This window comes from Neofelis nebulosa, chromosome 2 (genome assembly GCF_028018385.1).
Source record: "Neofelis nebulosa isolate mNeoNeb1 chromosome 2, mNeoNeb1.pri, whole genome shotgun sequence".
NCBI lineage: Eukaryota > Metazoa > Chordata > Mammalia > Carnivora > Felidae > Neofelis > Neofelis nebulosa.
This window is the reverse complement of record NC_080783.1, coordinates 888,148-910,954: the sequence shown is the minus strand read 5'-3', so window position 1 is coordinate 910,954 and position 22,807 is coordinate 888,148. Positions and strand designations below refer to the sequence as shown.

At 63.0% G+C, this 22,807-nt stretch overlaps 2 protein-coding genes across 3 annotated transcripts in view; one reads left to right on the top strand and one right to left on the bottom strand.

Annotated features, from left to right (window-relative positions):
- Positions 1-3,901: 3,901 nt before the first annotated feature.
- Positions 3,902-11,690, bottom strand: MAB21L4 (mab-21 like 4). Its single transcript, XM_058698804.1, has 5 exons — positions 11,092-11,690; positions 8,548-8,773; positions 7,327-7,480; positions 5,317-5,673; positions 3,902-4,411 (listed from the first exon to the last, which is right to left on the bottom strand). Exons 1-5 carry the CDS (start codon positions 11,573-11,575, stop codon positions 4,319-4,321), a joined length of 1,314 nt encoding a protein of 437 aa, XP_058554787.1. The 5' UTR covers positions 11,576-11,690; the 3' UTR covers positions 3,902-4,318.
- A 9,396-nt stretch (positions 11,691-21,086) lies between these two features.
- LOC131494413 (ciliary rootlet coiled-coil protein 2-like) overlaps positions 21,087-22,807 on the top strand; it is a 58,092-nt gene continuing 56,371 nt past the window's right edge. For both annotated transcript variants that reach the window (XM_058698788.1, XM_058698777.1), the window contains exon 1: positions 21,087-21,396. In XM_058698788.1, the coding sequence (XP_058554771.1) occupies positions 21,316-21,396 (81 nt within the window). In that variant the 5' untranslated portion in view covers positions 21,087-21,315. The remainder of the gene's footprint in view (positions 21,397-22,807) is intronic.

Below are 22,807 nucleotides of genomic sequence, written 5' to 3'. Positions count from 1 at the left end.
GGTCGGTGCTGTCGGGAACCTCTCCAGGACACCTTTGCTGATATTGATATCTTCATAGGAAGATTCTTCTGATAACTTTGTGGTGTCAGCTTTTGTGTGGATGGGTTCATGGTGCACTTTATGTTAATTTTGTGCATGGGGTGGAAAAGAGGCAGGGTTTGCTTTTTTTCCACACTGACAGCCAGTTGTTCAAGCAACGATTGTTAAACAGACTCTCCTTTTCCCACCTGACTGGGGTGGCCGCTTTGCCACTGACCATCAGAGCAGACCTGCTTCTGGCCTCTCCCCCGTGTCACAGCCTCCTCCCTGTCGCATACCGCCTTCGGTAACGCAGCTTCGTGAAGCGTCTTGAAACCAATTAGTGCAAGTCTTCCGATTCTGCTCTCTCTTTTGAAAGATTGTTTTTCCTCTCCTAGATCCTTTGAATTTTCGTGTAAATTTGGAATCATCTTGTCTATTTTTTCAGCATAGCTTCCTGGAATTTTGATAGGAATTGCAGTAAATCTATGCATCAAGTTAAAGACAACGGAAATCATCAAAATATGAATTCCTTTCCATGAACATTGATTTGGGTCTTTTAAATTATACTCCACAATGTTTCAGTGCAAGGGCTTCCATAGCCTTCGTTAGATATATTCCTGGGTGTGTTAGTTTTGACTACCGTAAATGGTATTTTAAAACTTTTATGTCCAATTGTTTATTCTTAATGTATGCAAGTGCAGTTGATTTTTCTCTATTAACCTGTCTTCTAACCTTGTCAAATTCACAAGGTTTTTTTTGTGGATTCCTTTGGATTTTCTATGTAGGTGAGCAATGTATCTAGGCAAAAGACAGCTTTACTTCTTTTCCGATATCTGCGCCTTTTACTTCCTTCTCCTGCCTCGCTACACGGTGAGGACCCTGTAACACATGGCTCGTGGTGGGTGGCTCAGGTCCCAGAGTCACTTAGGGTCTCGTGGCCAGCGGCTCATTCTCCACCGGGGCCCAGCACCGGAGCTGGGCTCTGAACCGTGAGTGGTTCTGTGCTCCAGATGGCGCACCCTTGCTCCCATGTTAGAGTTCTCAGAGATGCCGTGTGGTGTCCCCTTCTCCCAGGGGTACCCTCAGGGCAGTGGTCATATTGCAGCATGAAGAGCTCACCTGTCGCCCCGGCCCCACTCAGAGCCTTCTGCATGACCTGACACAGGGACATGCCAAGTAAGATGCACACAATCTCCAAAATCGGTGAGGGCCACCTGGCACTGTCCTTGTTCATCACAGGAGGTGGGGCAAGGCATCAAAACTTCCGCTACTCCTTAGAGGCAATGTCTTGGCATGCCCAGACCCCCGAGCCTCTCAAATCGCCAGCTATAAGACAGACCCTTGAGACTCTACCATTTCTCTTCCACCCTTTGGCGTAAACACATCTTACGAGGCATCCAAAGCACTTGCCAGTCAATGCTCCCCAGGTCTTATTAGCATGATGCCATCAAAATAGTGGGTCAGCAAGATACCCCACAGGCCCAGTCCAGATGACAAAGGTCCATGGGGCCTATATTGTGACACAAAGCAGGGAGGTCAACCTCAGCCTGGGGCAAGACTGGAAACATAACTTCTTGCCTCTTCCAAGTGAACACAATTGTTTCTAACCGCCCCCCCCCCACCCGACGGGGGCTGTGCTGTCCTGTTCTCCTAAATCCGTAACACTCAGCACCCAGCACAGCACCTTGGTTACAGGCTAAAACTTGGTTCAGTTAAAGGGATCTGCTGTCATTCATCATGATCCAACTGAGATAGAACATTCTAAATTCGTTTGATTATTTAGACTTTATTTTGAGGGGCAGTTTTTAGACACACAGCCAAATGGAGAGGAAAGTACAGATTTCCCATAACCCCCTGCCCCCACACAAGCACAGCCTCCTTGTCCCCAACAGCCCCCACCAGAGGGACCATGTGTTACAGGTGACAAACCCACGTAGACACGTCAGCATCACCCAAAGCCCCTTACTCTCATCAGGGCTCACTCCTGGTGTTGTGCACTCTGTGGGTTTGGACAGACGCGTCATGATATGTACCCAGCAGTTTAGTACCATGCGGAGTATTTGCCCTGCCCTAAGAGTCCTCTGTGCCTCACCTGGTCATCCCTCCCCCCTGGCAACCACTGATCTTTCCACTGTCTCTATAATTTTACCTTTTTCAGAACGTCAGAGTTGGAATCATACAGAATGTAGCCTTCTCAAATTAGCTTCTTACATTTAGTAATAAGCTTTCGTTAAGTAGTAAGCAATAATTTAAGGTTCCCCCCCCCGACTTTTCATGGGTTGATGGCTCAGTTCTTTTCAGCACTGAGTAATCTCCCCTTGTCTGGACGGACCACGGTTTATCCATCACCTACTGAAGGACACCTGAGTGGCTTCCAAGTGTTGGCAATTACGAATGAAGTCGCTGTAAAAATTCGTATACAGGTTTTTGGGCAAACGTGGGTTTTCAGCTCCTTTGGGTAAATACCAAGGAGTGCAATTGCTGGATCAGGCAGTAAAAGAGTGTTTAGTTTTCTAAGAACCATCAACCTGCATTCCTCCCGGCTCCTGATGTTCCATGTCCTCGCCAGCGTTCGATGCTGTCAACGTTCCAACGTCGGCACGTGGAGTTTCCTCCCAGTTGTTTTAATTTGCACTCACAGATCGAGTTGAGGAGAACAGACATCTTGACGACCTTGAGTCTTCCTATCCATGAACATGGAACATCCATTTATTTACCTCTTCTTTGATTTTGTTCATCAGAGTTTTGTCATTTTCCTCATACAGATATTTTGCATATTTTGTTGGATTGATACCTAAGTGTCGCGTTTTTGATTCATCCGATTTTTGCTAAGGTTATACTGGTGAATTCGGGTCTTTTGGGGTAATGCTACATTCTGCTATTGCCCCTGGGAGACAGTGTGTTTTGCTAGACTGTTTTGGCCATGAGAATAGATGTGTTTTTGAACTTTTCCCTTTGGCCTTCCCCACTATTGAGGCCCTTAGTTCTTCCAAGTACAGGCGTCCTGAGACACACTCAGACACTGAGGAAATGACCGCAGGGTGGGCCTGGACACTTTGTCCCCACTGTGAATTGGATTGGACCAAGGTCCTGTGTTCTTTTCTTTGTTTTTTTTCAAATAAGTTATCGTCGAATCGGTTTCCATACAACACCCAGTGCTCATCCCAGCAAGTGCCCTCCTCAGTGCCCATCACCCACTTTCCCTTCTCCCCGACCCCCCATCCTCCCTCAGTTTGTTCTCAGGATTTAAGAGTCTCTTATGGTTTGCCTCCCTCCCTCTCTGCAACGTCAAGGTCCTGTGCTCTGACAGCCTCTACTCTCATGGCATTTTGTGTCCCCCTGTATTAGTGTCAGCTCAGGTCCCGAATCACACAGCCTTCAAAGGCCCTGGCACTTCCTCTCCTCTGTGTGTGGCGATTCTGGCACTCGGCCGGGGGCTGCTTTGCAGGAGGTTTGGGGAAGGTGTCGCTACACGCATCGCCGTGGGGTTGCAGGTCCCTCTACAGGAGCCAGGGTGTGGGCGGTGGCTCAGACGCCGGGGCATAAATAGCACTGAGAGGCAAAGAAAGTGGAGAGTGGACACTGTCTGCTAGGCGAGGGCACACGAAGGTCACGTGAGAGCTCAGTGGGGAAGGGGCTGCAGGTGGCCGTCATGGGCCGATGAGAGGGCGCCGGGTGGGGACACGGAGCCCTGAGAACAGAAGGGGGGGTGGCGTCAGATGCCAGGAGATGCTACCTTGCGTAAGACGGAAGATGCCCCACCTCGGCGGGACCAGCCCCTGTTGGCAGAGGGAGCCACAGGCGTCCCCTCTGCTGGCTTCAGGTTCCTTCCGTGTCTCCAGGGGAATATTCTCCACATAGATACACAGAAAGCGGCAGCTGCTGTCCCCACCGAGCCTACCTGGCGCATTAATTTATTCAAGATCAGATATATAGTATTACATCACCACGGAGGAGCATGGGACTCAGGTCGGGACAAGCCCTCGAGCTCCAGGTCTCGGGCAGACGCTTGGCTCTGAGAGTCTGATGACATCACACAGACCCACACGCGTCTTGTGAAATACAAGGCGCCTTCGTCCCAGGCCCTGGGGAGACCAGGCAGCTGCTCCGGGGGACCTGCTGCCCGGCACTCCCAGTGTCCCGGGAGGCCATCCCCCGGGCAGTCTGAGGTGGACGTCTCTACCGCCCATCACCTGCCTCGAGGTGAAGCCCATTCCCTTCTCTGAATGTCCCGGGTCCTCCGCAGGGCCATGCAGCCCGGCTGTGGGTGGTGAAGACCGAGCAAAGGCAAGGCCGCTCAGCACTCCTCGCCGTCCAGGGTCTTGGTCTTCCGGAAGATGCTCTGCATGGCCGAGATCCGGTCCTCATCCTGGATGTTGAAGACCTGGAACTGCAGACGGGGCGGGGGACAGAGGGGTCACAGAGGCACCTCGGAGCCCATCGCAGGGTCCTGGACGCAGCGCGGGACAACACGTGCTCCTTGGCCACCAGGACTTCCTGCGTCTGGGTCTCTGCCTGCATGGTCCTCTTGACAGGTGGACCCACGCAGGGCCCTCTCGCCCGGGGGCGAGGGGGGGGGGGGCTCTTCCTCACACACAGGTGTCCCCGGATGGGCCCGACACAGAGGAGGCCCAGCAGGTGCTTGTGGAGGACGGGGCACGCACCAGCCCTCTTGCTGCCGTCCCCCGGGGCCCCACGTGTCCTGCAGGGAGACCGGGTTGGCTCTTTGGGGTGAGGGTGGGGGTTGGCCCTGGGGGAGAGGAGCGGGAGCGGGCTCTGAGGGAGCAGGGGAGGGGAGGGCCTAGTGAGCCGGCAGAACCTCGGAGACTCAAGGAGGTGCGGTCGGCAGAACAGCCAGGCGACCCCTGAACACCAGGTCGTACACAGGATGCAAAGTCCGAGGACACGGCGTGGGCCTCCCGAGTCTCAGGATGCAGCAGGAAACTGGCCCTGTGAGGCCCAGGGACAGCCACACCCCTTCCTGAGGAACGGAGTCCAGCGTAGGCAGGCGGGGTTTGAGCACTTACCGCACTTGGGTTTGGGGGTGGTTCTGGCAGGCAATGGAGGCACATTCGGACACGCTGCCCTGGGGCCCTGGGGCACCAGTGGGCAGGGTCGCTTGTGGCCTGTCTGACCACCGGATGTCACGTCTGCCCCGGGCCGGCTCTTGCCGGCCGAGGACCGGCCCGGCCGGCCTTCCTTCAGCTCCTGCCCCCCCCCCCCCCGGGGGGAGCAGGTCCCCCCCGCCCCCGCGTGTCACCCCGGGCCCGTCTGAGACGCCCCTGCCATGCCCACCTTGTCCAGCAGGACATCAAAGTAGGCGGTGGCCCAGTAGGCAGGGTCGCTGGCAGGCAGCTGCAGGAGGGCCTTGACCCCGTTGCCGATGCGCGGAGGGGGGCCGCGGCCCAGGTGGGTCACGTGGATGCGCAGGGACGCCTCGGGTTGGCTGGCGAAGCGCTCCACGCGCTGGTACAGGGCGTTGAGGTCCAGGCCGGCGTCGCTCAGCAGGTTCCGCTTGGGGTAGACGAAGTGTGGCAGGTTCCCGGTGGCCAGGCAGCAGAGCAGCACCACCAGCAGCCGGTACACGGCGCCCTGCAGCTCCGCCCAGTCCTCCGGCGCCGGGAAGAGCGTGGACGCCCACAGCAGCACGGTCTGCAGCGGGGCGGGGTACGCGGTCTGGCCCAGCCCCGCCCTCCCCGCCTTCCCTCCACCCGCGCCCCTGCCCACCTGCGGCCCTCCCCGCCTTCCCTCCACCCCACCCCTGCCCACCTTAGGACCTCTTGGCCTTCCCTCCACCTGCGCCCCTGCCCACCTGCGGCCCTCCCCGCCTTCCCTCCACCCGCGCCCCTGCCCACCTGCGGCCCTCCCCGCCTTCCCTCCACCCGCGCCCCTGCCCAGCCACCTGCGGCCCTCCCCGCCTTCCCTCCACCTGCGCCCCTGCCCACCTGCGGCCCTCCCCGCCTTCCCTCCACCCGCGCCCCTGCCCACCTGCGGCCCTCCCCGCCTTCCCTCCACCCGCACCCCTGCCCACCTGCGGCCCTCCCGGCCTTCCCTCCACCCCACCCCTGCCCACCTTAGGACCTCTTGGCCTTCCCTCCACCCCTACACCTGCCCACCTACTTGTGGCCCTCCCGGCCTTCCCTCCACCCCCACCCCTGCCTACCTGCAACCCTCCTGGCCTTCCCTCCACCCCCACCCCTGCCCAACCACCTGCGGCCCTCCCAGACTTCCCTCCACTCCCACCCCTGCCCACCTGCAGCCCTCCTGGCCTTCCCTCTACCCCCACCCCTGCCCACCTGTGGCCCTCCTGGCCTTCCCTCCACTCCCACCCCTGCCCACCTGCAGCCCTCCTGGCCTTCCCTCTACCCCCACCCCTGCCCACCTGTGGCCCTCCCCACCTTCCCTCCACCCCCACACCTGCCCACCCACCTGTGACCCACACCACCTTCTCACCACCTCCACTCCTGCCCACCCGCAGCCCATCACCCTTATCGAAGCTGTCCCCTGGAAGTCCCCTGCCCCCCGCACCTCTCCCCCACACTCCATACCTCCCCCCAGAGGTCCCAGAGCGAGCCCCAGCCCCTCTCCACTTGTTGTCCCCATCCTGCCACCTCCCCAATTCCCCGAGGCACTGCCACTGAGTCCAGGCTCGGAGGGACCTTGGAGCCCCACCCTGGCTTCCCATCCGTGGTGCCCAGGACCCCTCTCAGGAGATTCTGAGGCTCTGCCCCTCCTCTGGCCCTTCCCCTCGTGCCCTGAGCCCTGACTGCACTCCTGCTATACAGAGCAGCCTGAGCCTGTGGCATTATCCTGGCCCCCCCAGCCAGGGCCCCTCCCCAGCCACAGTTGTGCCCTCCCACCAGCCCCCATCATCCCTGCTCACTATGGGGCTCAGGAGCCACAGTGGGCCAGACGCCAAGGGCCCTCTTAGAAGCTGCCGGCCCCTTGGGGGTGGGATGAGGGCCTGCAAGGGTGGGGAGCAGGTCAGACGGGCTCTCCTGTGCAGGCCAGGCCACCTCTCTGTTAACCCCCAGCTCCCATCATGGAGCAGCACTCAGCAGGCCTCCGCACCCCACCGCGGCTCACTCCAGGCAGAGACCCCACCCGCTTCCCTTTCCCGGTCTTGTGCCCCGGCCCTGGCCTTCCTTTGCTCTTCTCAGCCCCTGACGGTCACAGGGGCTGAGGAGGACACGGCTCCAGCCATGTCATAGCAGCCAGTGAGCAACACAGGGCTGAGTGGGGACCCCCGGCACGTAACATTCACGGCCACGGGGGCCAGTGTGCCCACGAGCCCCCTATGCGCACCTTCAGGTGACTGAAGGTCAGGCCGGGGCTCTGGCCGCCATCGCGCCAGCTCTCGTGGTTGACCCGGTCCAGGATGGAGAGGCCGTCCAGACGGTGGCCTGGGAGGGAGCCCAGCGCACCGAGCAGCCTGGTGAGCAGGTAGTCAGTGGAGACCCTGAGGGCCGGGACAGCACACATACTCGGTCAGCATCGGGGCTCCGGCCAGCCATCCAGGGACACGCTGCATCCCCAGAAAGGAAAGCCCCCAGCCGTGGCCTCCCCAGGATCAGGTCTTGAGCCCCACAGGATGGTCCAGGCCACGGCAGGGACTGTGCTGCTGCAATCACCCCGGCCCAGCCCCACGAATGTCATCCACTTCCGAGGATTAACTGTGAGAGCGACCCCTGCTTACTTCAGCCCCGGGCTGCATTCCCGGGCGTGGGAGCCAGTGGGGCATCACCCTGGCCAAACCACAGCGGCCTTGCTGTTTAAGTCCTGTCAGAGCTGGATGGGGCTCAGTCCCCGGCCCTTGGTTCGGGGTCTCAAGGGGAGCTCAGCCTCTGCCCCACGTCCCCTACTCTGTCTTTCCTGCTCACGGACACCAACTCGGGGTCTCCCTTTGCTGGCTGGAGAGGGAGGAGAAGGGGCATCCGCACCTCCCCCAGCTCACAGACTCCTGGGGTGGAGACTGGGGGCCCCACAGGGGCTGCTGGGGCTCTGGGGCCGGGCGGGGGGGGGGGGGGGTGGGTGGGGACACCACAGGTGGCGGTCTCCTGCCGGGAGGACCTACAGTGTCCTAATGAGGAAGGGCCACCGGGACAGGAAATGCTAGCAAATTCCCGGTGCAATCGCATTCCCCACCTCACTGTGTGGACACCCCTCCCGACTGTCCCCAGAACCTGCGGGACCCTGGGTGAGTCACCCGGCCTCTGGTGTCCAGAGCCTTCTGCGTTTCTCTGAGTGTCCCCTCACAGCCCACCCTGGCCCCCGGCTCGGGCGGCAGGGGGCACGGCTCCACCCTCCCCACAGCTCCAAGAGGGGCAAAGCTGGCGGTGGGCAGTGATGACCCCACGTCCCCCAGAGATCCCAGGGACGTCAGCGTGGCACAGAAGCCTATGGGGCAGAGGCGGGGGGAGGGGGTCCCCGCAGACCTCCCTGCCCGGAGTGGGAAGAACAGTGGGGTGGCAGCCCCCTTCCCGCCGGCTCCCCAGGACCCCACAGACCCCAGGACGCGTGTCTGACCTCCAGTGCTGGGCACTGGCTGGCACCAGGGCCGCTTCTTGGCTGATGATCCTTTTCAAGCTGCCTTCAGGGAACCCGTGCATCCACTGAGCCCTCTCCAGGGCCGGCACCCCGAGCTTTCTCCACACCATGGGCACGATGTTGAACCGGATTGTTCGCCAGCCGCTAGACACGAGCAGGGACAGGTGGGACTCCTTCTCCTCCAGGCTGTCCGCGTTCAGAGAACCTGCAACAGCCCGCCGTGCCCTGGAACCCTCATCTCAGACGGGCCCCACGCCTCTGGGAAGGGGCTGGGCAAGTGAAGGACAGGGCCAGACCCGGGACGGTTCGGGGTTAACATGTGTGTTCCCAGAGGCCTGGTGTCGGGAGATGCGTGCCTGGTGCCCCGCCCCCAGGAGGGCCTGGATCCAAAGGCTGACAGTGGATGCGCCTGGCTTCCACTCCACACCCTGGGTCCCCAGAGCCACACGCCAGATGGCGCATTCCAATAAAGATGCTTCCCGCTCCCGTCACCCCTCGGACTCAGCCCAGCACCCACACCCAGAGCCCAGAGCCCCCAGACCACCCAGGAGGGGACATTCCAAGGGTGACAGGGCTGGGGGCTGGCGAGGCAGAGACACTCGGGGATGACCCGGGGCCCTCTGGCCTTCCTCCTCAGCTGTCCCTTCCCCCCCCCCCCCCAGTAAACAAATTAATACCACAGAGAGAGGAGGGGAGCTGAGCAGTGTGGGGGACACTCCTGTCACCACCCCGCCCCTTACCAACACCAGCCAACACCAGACTCGGAGACGTCCCTCCTTCCCTCCCCCAGCACTGCCCAGTGAGGGTGCTGGTCAGGGGTCAGGGGACCAACCGTCTGGGAGCCATGTCCCAAAGGGAACCCCCGACATGTGCCTTGAAAATAGGTCTCTGCAGGGACTGAGCACGGGAGGTGGGGCTCCTCACGTCCTACGGCGGCACGCAGCCCGCCTTGGCCCACCCATGGCGTGGGGGTCTTGTAGGAAGGAGCCTGGGCCTCCTTATGCAGACCCCTCCCCCCAAGCCCCTGTTGGGTATTCCAGGTCCTGGCCCTGCCACCGGACCACTCCATCGCCTACATGGGCCTCAGTTTCCCCATCGGTTACAGGAAGGAAGGAGCTCAGTGACCCCCGGCCCCTTCCAATGCAGGGTTTGAGGCACTTGTCATCCAAAGCCACTACCAGCGGCTTCATCTCCCTACCCACCATTGGTCACACATTCTGTCCACGGAGGCGGCTTGGAGGGCGGCCAGCCACACCCGCGGCCTGTCCCAGCCACTCCCTGCCTCAGCCCCCAGCCCGGTCTCACCGGTTTGTTCCCAGGTGCGGGTAGCCTGAACCCCGTCACCTGGGGTTGCCCTGCTTCCCTTTTAAGGTAAGTGTCTGGGAGCAATGCTTGGAATTTCCCTGCGTGCCCAGCTCGGTCGGCCCCTTGGGCGTGGCTCCCAGCCTCCTCTGCTTTCTCGGCCGGGCCGGGCCGGGCCGGGGGACGGTGGGGACCTGGGAGTGGCAGCTCAGAGTGTGCCTGAAAGGCCCAGGGCTGGGCCATCCCAGCAGGCGGGGCAGACGGCCTGCAGGTGACAGGGCCAGGTGGGCATGGCCACCGTAGATCATGGAAGAAGACAGCAGTGGCCCTGCCAAGTCACCTGCGGTAATTGAAAGGTTCAGAAGATGACCAGAGAAGATGTCCAAGGGGCCTGATGACAGGTTCCGGCTGCCCTGGGAGGGCTCTATCTATCGTCAGCTGAGAGGGTGGCCACCCGCCCGGGTCACCAGGCAGGTCTGGAGAGGGGCCAGGGTTGGACGTCGCCCCTCTTGCTGTCGGGAGACCGTCCAGAAGCCTCTCTGAGCCGCCCGGGGCAGGCCACTGTCCCTGCGACGGGCTGACCGTCCATCCCCGTTCTCTGACGTTATGGCAGACGCGAGGACCAGGCGGCTGCCACCGCCATGGCCTGTTCCTTCCCAAGGGAAGCGGGACTTCTGTTTGCGTCCCCACTTCTCTGCCAGGACGACCCGATGTATTTGCTCTGGCCCCCGGGAGGGTGCTCTGCTGTCCTGGGCCTGCACCCGCTGCACACACGCACCCACGCAGTCTTCCCGCTCCGGGCACTGTGACCAGATGCCGGAAGCAGGGACACCCGTCATGCTGAGCTGGAACTGACAACAGAACCACCTGCCCAGAACTATGGCAGGGACCGTCATCAAGCAGGTCAGCCGGAAAGCCCGTGCCCCGGACTTAGCTTCTAGCTGTTCGTCAAGTAACATCCGTTAACGTGTCACCGCCAAAGTCACCATGTGAAAATCAGGCAACGTGGAAATGGGTGACCCGCGTTCTTAGAAGTGTTTGGAACCAGAAAGGATCTCGGAGCGGGATCCCCCAGCCCGTGTGCCCTGACGCCCACTGAGCCATCGCGAGTCTGTGCACACGCACGCAGACGCACACCCACTGAGCCGTCGCGAGTCTGTGCACACGCACGCACACACACACCGCAGCACACGCGCGTGCCCAGTGTGTCCCGCCCGCTACCTGGCGTGACGAGGCCCTGGTGTCTGCAGTGCACCACGGCCGCCACCAGAAGGTCCTTGAGGACGCGCAGGACCTTGCTGGGCGCGATGTGGCCGCGGCACCCGGCGCCACCCTCGGAGGAGACGCTGAGGACGTCATCGGCCATCCGCCGTTCCGGGCCGGCCGCTTCCCTGGAGACACCCAGGCGGCAGGGCGCAGGGCCGTCGCCCGCCTCGGCGGCCCCCACCTCCTCAATCAGCAGGGCGTCCGCGTCCGCCCGCAGGGGCACCTCCACGTGCAGGGGCTCCTCCGAGGTGCGCAGGGCGAACTGGAAGGCCTCCAGGTCACGGGAGTAGTCCACGAGGAAGCGGGGGTCCCGGCGGTGCACGTGCTCCAGCACCGTGAGCAGCACGTTCTCCGCGCGCTGGAAGTCCTGCGCCCGCCGTGCCCCCCGCGAGCGGATGGCCTGCAGGTAGTGGTGCCACAGGGGCACCTGCACGGCCATGGCCGGGGCGGGTGCGGACGGGACGGGGGGGAGGGGGGGGAGGCACCGGCCGGGCGAGGAGCACTCTTCGGGCGGGCCGGCTCTCCCGAGAAGCAGAATTCCAGAGTGACGGGGGCTGCGGCCGACCCGGAGGTTAAACGGCTGGGCCCAACCCAGACCTTTGAAGCGAGGCTGAGTCAGTCACCGACAATTAGGAATGTCACCGCCGCCGCAGCCTTGGGCGGGGAGGCGGGGCCTGGTCACCACCCAGCCCGGGGCCTCCCGTCTGTCACGCTGACTCCGCCTCTTGGGCCCAAGGCACCTTCAGGCTCCGCCCTGGAGAAAAATCAGTGGGCACCGCCACGCCACTCGGGGTGTGGCCACCTCCCGCCCTGCTGTCCTGGAGGTGGGGACCCCGTTCCTGGCGCCCCCCACCCTCATGCCAGCAGCCGCGCGGTGTCTGTGGCACCCGGGCCTCCCTGCGAGCCTGGGGGAGGGCCCCGTGGCATCCCATCGCTCCGAAGAGAAAGGTGAGGCCCAAGGGGTGGCCTCCCCAGACCTCCTGTGTGGGAGGCAGCTGGACATCAGCGCTGGGGCTGTCTTTCCACGGCGACCTGAGCAGCCCCCTCGGGCACCTGTGCCCCCCTGCGAGCTGGCGCCTCAGACGGCAGCCCGGGCCGCAGCCCGCTGTGAATCCTGCCTCCTCTCCCGTCAGGGCCACACGTCCAACCCCCCGGCCGGCCCGAGGCCCTCAAGCTGCCTGCCCCCCAGCCCGCGGGGCCTTCAGCCTGAGGGGAGCCCGCACCCACCTGGCTCTGCAGCGGGAGCGAGTCTGGCTCCAGGAGCCGTCTCCCCGGCCCCTCCTCGCTGGGCGGAAAGCCTCGCCCTGCCGAACCCCTCCGGCGCCGTGCTGGGAGCGCTGCCCGGCCCGGCCCGTCTCCCCACTCAGGGCCGGACAAGTCCCAACCAGCAGGGGGGACCGCCCCCGCTGACCCTTGGCCCTGCTGGGCTGGCCCGGAACGCTGGGTGCCCCTGCCGGGGTGTCTGCACACAGCGAACCTGGAGGCAGCCCCCAGCAAGGCATCCTGGAGACGCTGCCCTGCAGCCCTCCAGCGGCGGCCTCGCCCCTACCCACACAGGGGCCTCAGACACCGGGTTGCTGCAGGCAGAGCCTGGAGCCAAGATGCTCACTTCCTGGTGCTCGGAAGCCCCGGTGACTGGCTCTCTCTTTCCGCACCTCCCCGGTCGGGGAGCTCCCCACCTCACAGAGCAGCCCATGGCACGGCCAAACAAGAGACCAGTTTCCTGCCTTAAACCTGGCCCCATCCTGTCCTCTGGGGTTGCCCAGAGCACATCCGTCCCTCTCCCAGGGCAGCTGCTGCTGCCTGTCAAGGACCCAGACTCCCTTGGCCTGCCTCACACCCCACCTATACCCCGTTCTGTTGCCCCCACACACTCTGCCCTGGCCCCTCTGTCTTCCTGGGACTCTGACCTATGGGGCATTGCTGCAGAGGCGCTGGGAACTGCGGTCCTGACCTTGACCCTGGGTCACAGGGTCCTGTCTGTACCGTGGCTCCACCGTCTGTGACCCGATGATCCCATGTCCCTTCAGCTTCTTTTCACGGCAACCTCACGGCAATACCGAATTCACCCGGGAGACCCTGAGGCCCCGTCTACCAAAGTGCCCACTCTGGGGACGATGCCGCAGGGACCTTCCCCATCGGGGGCAACCCTCACGTTGTGCCCCCAACCCTCTGTCGTCCGGGGAGCTCTCCTCCTTTGCCGCCTGCAGCCCCCTCTTCCGGACAGTGACACAGAAGCGCCCGAGGCCTGCGGTCCACGTTCCCCTCCTCCGCTGGTCAGCTGACCCTCTCTGCCTCCACCGTCGCTCTCTGCTGACCCCCGTTCTACAGCCCCTGCACCTGCTCCTCGGTGCCCCACGGCAGCTCCGTGTCTGCCCCCGGACTGCCCACGGGCACCTCGCACCCCATCCCCCGGGAGGGCAGAGGAGGGCAAAGACGCGGGCACCACCCCGGCCCGCCGGGCAGAGTCTGACCACAGAGGGACCGGGACCGCCACCCTGCAGAGCCCAGGGCCAGCGTGGCGAGTGACCGGGAGGGCTGCAGACCCAGGCCTGGGCGGCCGGGCCGCGGGGGGGGTTTGCTGGCAGGAAGATGTGCCGACCACCAGCACGTGTTTGTTGCTTCTGCCTCCCCGGAGAGCTCGGCTCAGGGCAAGCTCACAGATCCCGTGTCTCGGGAGCTCCCGAGGCGTTGCAGAAAGGGACCCGCACCGAGCCCCCGTGAGGCGGGCCGCACGCTGCCTCGGCGTCGCGGGCTCATCTGGAGAGGTGGTCCCGGGCGGGTGCCACTCAAAGTCCATGCGTCGGTCTCCTGTGGCTGCGGTGACACATCACCACACACCGGGGCTCTGAGAACAACACGAGCCTATTGTCTCCTGCTTCTGGGGCCAGGGGTCCCAGGTCAAGGTGTCGCCGGCCCCTGCGAGGCTCCCGCCTGCCTCTTCCAGCCCTGCCTGTGCCTGTGCGCCCACGTGGCCCTCTCCGTGTATCTCTGTCATCGCCCTCTGCCTCTGTCCTACAAGGACCCTTGGGAGGGACGGCCCCAGCCGGCCTCACTGCACAAGCCTCAGCTCTGCTCACCCGGGACCCTCTCTGCCTGATCACAGAGCAGCCCATGGCACGGCCCACGAGGGGTTCCAGGCGCAGGGAAGCAGCCACTCTTCACACGCATCGGACCGTGTCCCGCGACTTCTTCCGGGAAGCCGCCTCGCGTGTCTTGTGTTCACCCGCCCCTCCGCTCAGACTCCCAGGCCCCCGTCCAGACCACTCTTGTCAAGTCCCCGCACGCACGGCCCCGGGGGGGCCCCCAGGACACACAAGCAGACGCTGCCTGAGTTGCCAGTGTGATCCCCCAAAACGGTCAGTGTTGCCCGTGGGGACCCCTCCCTCCGTGCACGGTGGCGGGCCTTTCCCTCAGGGCCTCGCGGTCTGGCTGAGCCCGCGTGCCCGGAGCACCCGGGCCAGAGGCCACTGGCGCTCGGGAGGCACACAGAGCGGTCAGGCCTCAAGAGAGGACATGCTCGGGGGCCATTTGACACTCCGCGCGAGCCGCTGCCGGCCCGGCCTCAAAGCCGTCGTGGGGAGACGAGGAGGCCACACGGATGGGCCCCCGAGACGCCTCCACACTCTGACGGTGATGGACGGCGACTCGAAACCGGCCACCCCTCCCACACGATGCCCGTGAGCTGCCGAAACGAGCGGTCTGCATGTGGCCGGCGTCAGAGGGCCCCTCCCACACGTGGCTTCCGTCGGCTTTAGGCCAGAACAGCAAGGCTCGCCAAGCTGGATGAACTGGAGCGCTGGCTCCCACGAGGGTCCCTGCAGCCCCACCGTCCCAGGCAGTCCCACTGTCACTGGCCATCTGGTCGTCACGGGCAGCCCCGTCACCGCCTAATTCTGGTGTGCGGTGGCCCGAGGACACACAGGACACACACACAGTCAAGATGGACATAGTCTGACGTGCGTGTCTGACTGGCATTGGACGCGGCCGTGGGCGCTCGTGTGCTGCTTCTGCAGAATATTCAAGTGTGACAGGCCGTGTACGTGCGTCTGCTAAACCTGGCCCCCCTTCTCTCGTTCGCCCCTGGAAGGGTGAAGCAGCAGAGAAATGGGGGCCTTTGAAGAGCCACACTGGCTCCAGTCGCTGGCCCTTCCCAGCCGCCTCCAGCCTCCAGTCCAGGGCTCGGCCTCGGCCTCCTCCTCTGCAGGGATTAGAGGCAGAAGGTCTGCAGGAAGCATGGAGGAGGCCGGGAAGGCAGCTGAGGCGGGTCAGGGGAAGAGGGAGAGGAGGGCGGCGGGGCCAGCAGGGGCGAGGCCCTGGCCGCAGGAGGGAGGCCTGGGCTCCAGGGCTGGGGCTGCTCTGAAGCGGCCTCAGGGTGGGGACCGCAGGAGCTGGGTCCTCTGTGCCCGCCGACTGACCCGCCCCATGGGGCGGCTGCCCCGGGGGGAGGGGGAGAGACAGGCAGGAGCCAGCAAATTAAAAGTCACCGTGGGAGGGGGAAACACGTTCCTTCTGGCCGAAACCAGCCCAGGTCACCGGGCCATCCTCTGGGCCAGCAGGAGCTGACGGAAGTGTGGGGTCCGAGGGCCATGGAGCAGGAAGGAGGAGGGCTCAGAGAAGGCACGGCCCCGCGAGCCTCAACATCGGGACCCTTGCCTGGCAGGGGGAGGGCTGGACAGCGGTGACCCCACCCCCGAAGTAGGGGGGCTCGTAAGGGAGGGAGCCAGTCCCCCGATGTGACCACAGCCAGCACCGCTGCCCGGGCTTGCCTCAGAGACTTCGCGGTGGGTGGGTGGGTGGGGTCGGAGTGAGAAGGGAGCTCTGCCCTCGGCTGCCCCTCGGCGCCCACACGACCTGCCGCATCCCTGTCACTGGGCGTCAGATTCCCTGCGGCCCGAGCACCAGCAATGCCTGGGGTTATTCTGCCCTTGTTTTCTGGTGATTCCTCAAAGGCATCGTCTGCTGGGTTGCAGGACGCAGGAGGCACAGAGCACAGGAGTCACATCACTGGCCCTTGTCCCCCCAGGTCCCAGGGGCTCTCCCCACCGACCGCCCCCCCCCCGGCACTGCCCAGGGGCCCCTCCCATCCCACCTGTGCAGCTCCATCAGGCAGGGGACTGTGGGGCTACATGTGGGAGGTGATGGGGCACCTAACACCAGCAGTAATGGGGGGAGGGGGCGCTGGTCAGGAGGCAGCAGGCCCCCTCGAGGAAGGTGCACGCGGAAGGTGCCTGAGGTGGTGAGCTGGGTTGTGAGGGTTCATCTGTGTGGTGGGGGCTGCCCAGGGGGTGGCCCGAAAGGTGAGCCATCCAGGTGTTTGTGGACACTTGGGGTCACCCGAGGAGAAGCAGCTGTGTGGCCAGCCAGCACCGTCACCCGGAAGGTGGCCACCCCCGGCCAGCGGCAGAAGCAACGGGGAGTGGACAGCTGAGCCACGAGGCTTTCCAAGCGAGAAGGAGTCTGGGGGAGTCCACACCCCAAGATGGGGGCCGGCGGGGGCCCGGGGGGAGAGGAGGGCTCCCAGGGTCTCAGTACAGGGGTGGGGAGAAGGGGTTGTGAGAAAGGAGGACCCCAGGCAGACGATCTCTCAGGCCCGAGGAGCGTTGATGTGGGTCCCCTGTGGTCACGCAGGGCCCAGCTCTGTCTGTCCAGGGCCCAGGTGGTCAGCGCAGGGCCGGAAGGGACTTCTCCCCGACCCTCCTCTAGACCACGGGATCCACAGCACGGCTCAGACCAAAGAATCAACTAGATTTCCTTCGAGGCTGCCTTAGAGCTGTGACAGAAGGGTCGCCCCCGGTGCTGCAGGCAGGGCTGAGTTCGGTTTGATTTGGTTTGATATTTTTCATGGTGATACAAAGCATAACGTAAAATTTACCTTCCTAACAATTGTAAGTATGTAATTCAGCGACATTAAGTGCATTTACATTGTTGCTATTGTCATATTGTTGTGCTACCAACGTCTCCCCCCCCCCCCCGCCCCCGTCTCCAGAACTCCTTCCCAAACGGAAACTCTGAACTCCTCGTCAAAAACTAACTCCCCACTCCCCTGAGCCCCCCGCCCCCCTGTTCTACTTTGTGCCTCTATGATTTTTTTTAAGACTTTAAGTTATCTCTACACCCAACACGGGGCTCGAACTCACAACCCTGAGATCCAGAGTCACACGCACTCTACCGACTGAGCCCGCCGGGTGTCCTTCTGTCTCTATGATCTTGACTGGTCTAGGGACCTCATATAAGTGGAGTTGGCCCTGTTGTGACCGGCTAATTTCACTGAGCGTAACGTCCACAAAGTTCGGGTCGGTATTTCACGCCTTGTGGTTGAATAACACTCCTCTGGACGCATAGATCACACTTTGCTGCTCCGTCCATCGTCCGTGCTCACTTGGGCTGCTTCCTCCCGCTGGCTGTTGTGAGCCTGGGTGTGCAAATCTCCCTGGGACACCCCGCTTTCAATTCTTTGGGACACATACCCGCAAGCGGGACTGCCGGGTCCTACGGCAACGCCACGGCCAGCCGCGTGAGGGGCCGCCGTAGCATTCGCCGTAGCGGCCGGGCCCTTCTGCATTTCCACTCAGGGGATGAGCATCCGGTTTCTCCACACCCCTGACAACACTTGCCATTTCCTGGGGTCTGTGTTACAGGAGCCCTGATTATGCGTGTGGACCCCGCTGTGGTTTTGATTCGCGTTTCCTTCGCAATTAATGAGCATCTTTTCAGTTATCGGCCGTCTGTACCTCTTCTTTGGAGAAAGGTCTTTGCCCCCCTGTTGCTCAGTTGTAGGAGTTCTTTACAGATTGTGGACATTCATTCCGACATCTGATATATGATTCCCGAATACTTCCTCCCAACCCGAGGGTCACCTTTTTGCTCTCTCGATAGCTTCTTTTGATGCACACGAGTGTATAAGTGATCCGATTCACTTTTTTCCCCCGTGTTGCCTGTGCTTTGGTGCAACACCCAAGAAATCGTGGCCACGGCGCTTTTCTCCTGTGCCTTCTCGTCAGGGCTCTGTGGTTTGTTCCTCTGACGAGTCCTCAGCAGGACTGAGCCCGGCCACCCCAGCTCCCAGGTGCACAGGGCCTGCCCACGGCGGCCTTCGGCAATCGTGTGAACAGATGCCTACAGGGTGGGTTCTGCCCCAGGGAACCTCTCAAGACTCACTCCCAGGCTGCCCCTGCCACGGCCAGGGCTGACCGGCGCCCCTGTGGTCCTCTGAGGGTGGACTGGATGCCGAGAGAGGCCCCACGAGCCGGCCCGAGAGGGAAGGATGACACATCTCTGCCACAGCACGTGTGCCCGGGGGCCCGCTTGGGGACACCCAGAGCCTCACCCAGGTGCGGACCCAGATGTGAGCCTCCCGGTGGCCCCTCAGATCCCACCTCTGTGCTACAGGCCTCCACCTCTGTCACATGGGCAGAGGGGGCAGACCCACAGACAGCAACCAGTCGGCCTCGGCACGAGGCAGCAGCCCCGGGCGGCCCCCGAGCCGGGCCCAGAGCAGGGCTGCACTTAGTAGACGGCCTGCTTTCCTGTCCGCACCTGCAGGGGACATGCCCACTAGAGGCCTCGAACCCCGGTCAGCTGAGCTGAGCCTGTCAGTGGGAGTGGCTCCTTTCCTGAGCGATCACCTGCCCTCCTGACATGTGGTCACTGAGGACGGTCGGCTCGGCGGGGTGGTCACTGAGGAGCACAGATGCAGAGTCAGTCAGGTCCTACAGCAGGTGGGCGGGATGGAGGCCCCGAGGGGCTGGACGGCGGCACCCCATTCCTTTACGGCCTCCTGCCCTCTTCCCCGGGGTTGCCCTGCGTGTGACCCGCCTCGGGAGGATGTGTCAGGGCCACGTGTCCCATCTACAGCAGGCTCAGCTGACCTGCCCTGGTCCTGTCTGTCATAGCCTGTACAAGAGACGTGGACCAAAGGCAGGCGTGGCCTTGACACCAGGAAGCCAGTACTGTCATGCGAGCTTTGAGGTCCCTTCCCCTCTTGGGAGGGTCTGGATCGGGTGTGGCAAATTCCGGTGCCCCTGGGGCCAGTGGCAGACAGACAGAGGTGAGGCCATCTTCTTGCCCTGGGTCAGGACAACCGTGACCCTCCCTGAGCCCACCCGGCCCACCCGGCCCACAGAGATGCCGCCTGCATGGTAAGGACCTTACGTCACACCCTCTGTTCATTCCAGAAAGTTTTGTGGGGGCCATGCCCAGGTCCAAGGCTGAGCCCCGTCCTGAGGGCTCTCCTTCTTGTCCATCGACGGCCCAGGACCGGGAGTCACAAGCACGGACACCAGGCAGTGAGGCCTTGGGGTTACGCACGGGGCCTGTGGGAGCCTCAAAGGGGCTGGGCTTCCCCCTGAAGGAAGGGTACAGGTGTGGGGGTGAAGGCCGGAATGTGCTAAGCTTCTCCACAGGGCCTTAAGGGCTTAAGGGGAGAACAGGCTGAGTGAATGCTGGGGTGGGGTCAGGGCAAGAGGCGCCCAGAAGGATGCCCCACCCACCGGAGACACCACCTTTCCCGCAAGTGATCACAGACGGTCTCGCCGGCCTCCACGGCCTCCTCGCCACCCGGCCGTCACACGGATGCCCCGACGGAGTTCCCCAGGCAGGAGCTCTCACCGGAAGCAGGCCATGCCCTCTGTGCCCCCAGAGCCCATCTGGCTGGGGTCAGATGAGGCCCAGCCCCTGTGCCCCACCAAGGACACCTGTCTCACACCTCTCCCAAGTCCTGGGGCTCAGACCCCACGGGTGCTGTAGACGGCCTTGGGTGCCGGGAGGTGCCCAGGCCACAGCACGGGTCCCCTGGGCTCCGAGTCTGTATCTCGGCTTCGTGCCTTCAGTGCACTGACCTGTGCACGGAGCCTCCTGCCAGGCCTGGACGCCCAGTGAGGCGATGTCCTGCCTGAGAGCCAGTCCTGTCCCTGCATGGAGCACTCCTCCTGGGGGGCCAGGACAGAACACTCCTCCTGGGGGGACAGCTGCCTTCACGCACCAGTGGCCCTGTCTTGAATGTCTATTCTGAGGAGAGAGCCTGGGCCCCTAGCATCCCTCAGCAGCGCTGGTGACAGATACGCTCCCTGACCACCAGGCCCTTCTGGCCTTGCCTGGCAGGCTGCCCCAGTGGAGCCCACCCCCGGGGCCCCCACACTGGCCTCCTCTTGTTAGAGGGGCGGTCAGTCCTGGCTGCCAAGCCCACCTCCAGGGACTCCACTGGGAGAGGTCCACTTAGAGCGAGGACTCGGGGGGGACGCGGGTGTGACCGGATCCCCAGACCAGACTCAGTCCAGAGGCCCCAGGAGGCCCAGGCTAGATGGGCACAGGTCTGTGTTTGTCCGTCCCCTTGCCTTGCCCCCGGGGCTGGGTCCCACCACCCCAATGGGTGAGCTGCGAGTGTCCCGGTCAGTCCCTTATGTGGCTCTGGGAAGCTTTCAGTGACCGAGGAGTGTGCCAGCTATGGGAGGAATCCCCGTGGGGCAGATTACCCTAAGAGGGCTCCAGAGGGAGGTCAGATTCTGGAAGGCCAGTCCAGGTACGAGGTTAGGGCGATGGGGGTCTCCTGGGGTCCTTAGACAGGTGGTTTCTCCTCTCTAGCCCTCAGCCTGTCCACCTGCTGGACACAATCCGACTACTGACCTCTACAGTCTTTTCTAGATGTTAGGGAAAAACTGGGGTTTGTTTGTTTGATTGTTTATGATTGTCCATCGGGAGGAAACAGTGCCCCACATGCGACCTTCCCCTGACGTGCGGCCCCCAAGCACACAGCGCCTCCTGCGGAGAAGGCTGGGGCCCTTCCCCGCGGCTGCGGGAGGAGTTCCGGGGCAGAGGCCAGCCCCTGTCCGGGCGTGGTCGCGCAGGTGGACAGCTTCACCCAGGGCGCCTCCAGGTCTCCAGGAAACCGCTTCCAGACAACAGCGTTCTTTAGTCCCCATGGCAACAGGGCCTGCGCTGCTGTTTCCAGGGAAACAAAATCCTCAGCGTCGCGGTTGCCACAGCAACGTCTACGGGCTTCCTCGGCCACTCGGTCGCCAGCCCAGAGGGGCAGCTGGGCACCTTGGACGGAGGAGCCAGGTGTCGTGCCGGCGTGGGGCTGGTGCACTGACGCAGCTCCTGGCCCGGCCCGGGTCCCGGCCGGAGACTCACCTGGCCGCCAAGCCCTGGCTTTCTCGGAGTCCTGCCCTCCCACTCGAGATGAGCTCTCCCTCCAGCGAGCCTGGCCATGGGAGTGCCACCGCAGAGCAGTCCCCACTGGGGCTGGACACCGTGATCCAGGTCAGTGGGGTGCCCGCCCTCCAGCACCCTCCCGGGAGGAGGCCTTGAGGGCACCTTGGGAGGGTGCACGGAGAGGCCACACCTCCCCCGCTCCCCACTTGAGGGCTCACGTGGTCAGCACGAGCCTGCGTACACACGCGTGCACACACACACACACGTGCAGCCTCGGCTCAAGAGAGGAGGCTGGGGGGAGACTGATCTGAGCAGAGGGAGACCCGAGCCCAGCCCCAGCCTCCCCATCCGTGCCGGCACGAGCTCAGGCCGCCAGCCCTCTTCTCTGAGCCTCAGGCTTGCAGCCTGCACGTCAGGGACGGGGAGGGCCAGAGCAACCGTCCACGCTATCGTTCTGGGACCTCGTGCACTGCTTTCTTTGTGGCCAAGTGTGGGATCCGCCACTGGTGGGTGGCTGCGGCTCGTCCCCAGTTCCAGGAGCTCCCCGGGTGCTTTTCTCCAGAGCACGACCTGCATACCGGCAGCAACCATGGTGGCTAAGAGCGTCCCCAGGCCTCTCTCTCCCTCACTCCCTGCCTCCCAGAGCCAAGCCACTGCCTGGCCCCACTAGGTGCCTGCCACTGCCATCACCTGACTCTGGCCACCACAGCCGGGCAGTCCCCACCCTGAGTGACCCCTGGGGGATCCCAGTGAACCTTGGTGCCCCAGCTGACTCAGAGTTGTCCATTAACCCAGTTCTTAGAATCTCAGACTGTGCTGCAGGGGGTTGACACAGCCCGATATAAACAGTACAGGTCGCCGGAGAAGAGTAATCGCCCACAGTTGGTGCCAGGTGATTAAATACCACGATGGAGGCACCTTACACCCACAGCCACGCGCACACACGCACACACGGGTGCCCACACAGGACAGGTCAGGATGCGGCAGGATAGTGAATCAGGTGATGCCAACCACACAAAACAAGGTAGCCCTGGGTGGGTGACTGTCTCTGTCCAGCTCCCAAAGGGTCTCAGTTCCCTGGATGGAGAGAAGGATAGAGGCAGGAAGGAAAGGCTTGCACACTACAGTTCTCAAGACCCTTTCATCCAGGCACCCCATAGGATCCCCCTATCAGCCTGGGAGGATTCTATCATCCCCTTTGGATCCCAGGAAAACGGAGGCTTGAGGGTTGAAGCACGTCGCTATGGTTACAGGCAGTTTGAGGGAGAGACGCAGGCTGGTGCCATTGTCTGGCAGCGGGCACAAGGTGCTTGGCAAACACGGCTGCCCCCAAACCCCTGCGGGAAACTGTCATCTGAAAGCCACAAGGAGGCCCAGCCAAGGTCTGCTCTGCCCGCCCGGCCAACACCTGTTATTTGCATCGTGGTGATGGAGATCTTGGTGCCACTGCCCTGGGGGTGAGCAGGCAGGCGGGCGCCAAGAGACGTCCAGATAGGGTTGTCCAGACGGGGAGGCAGGC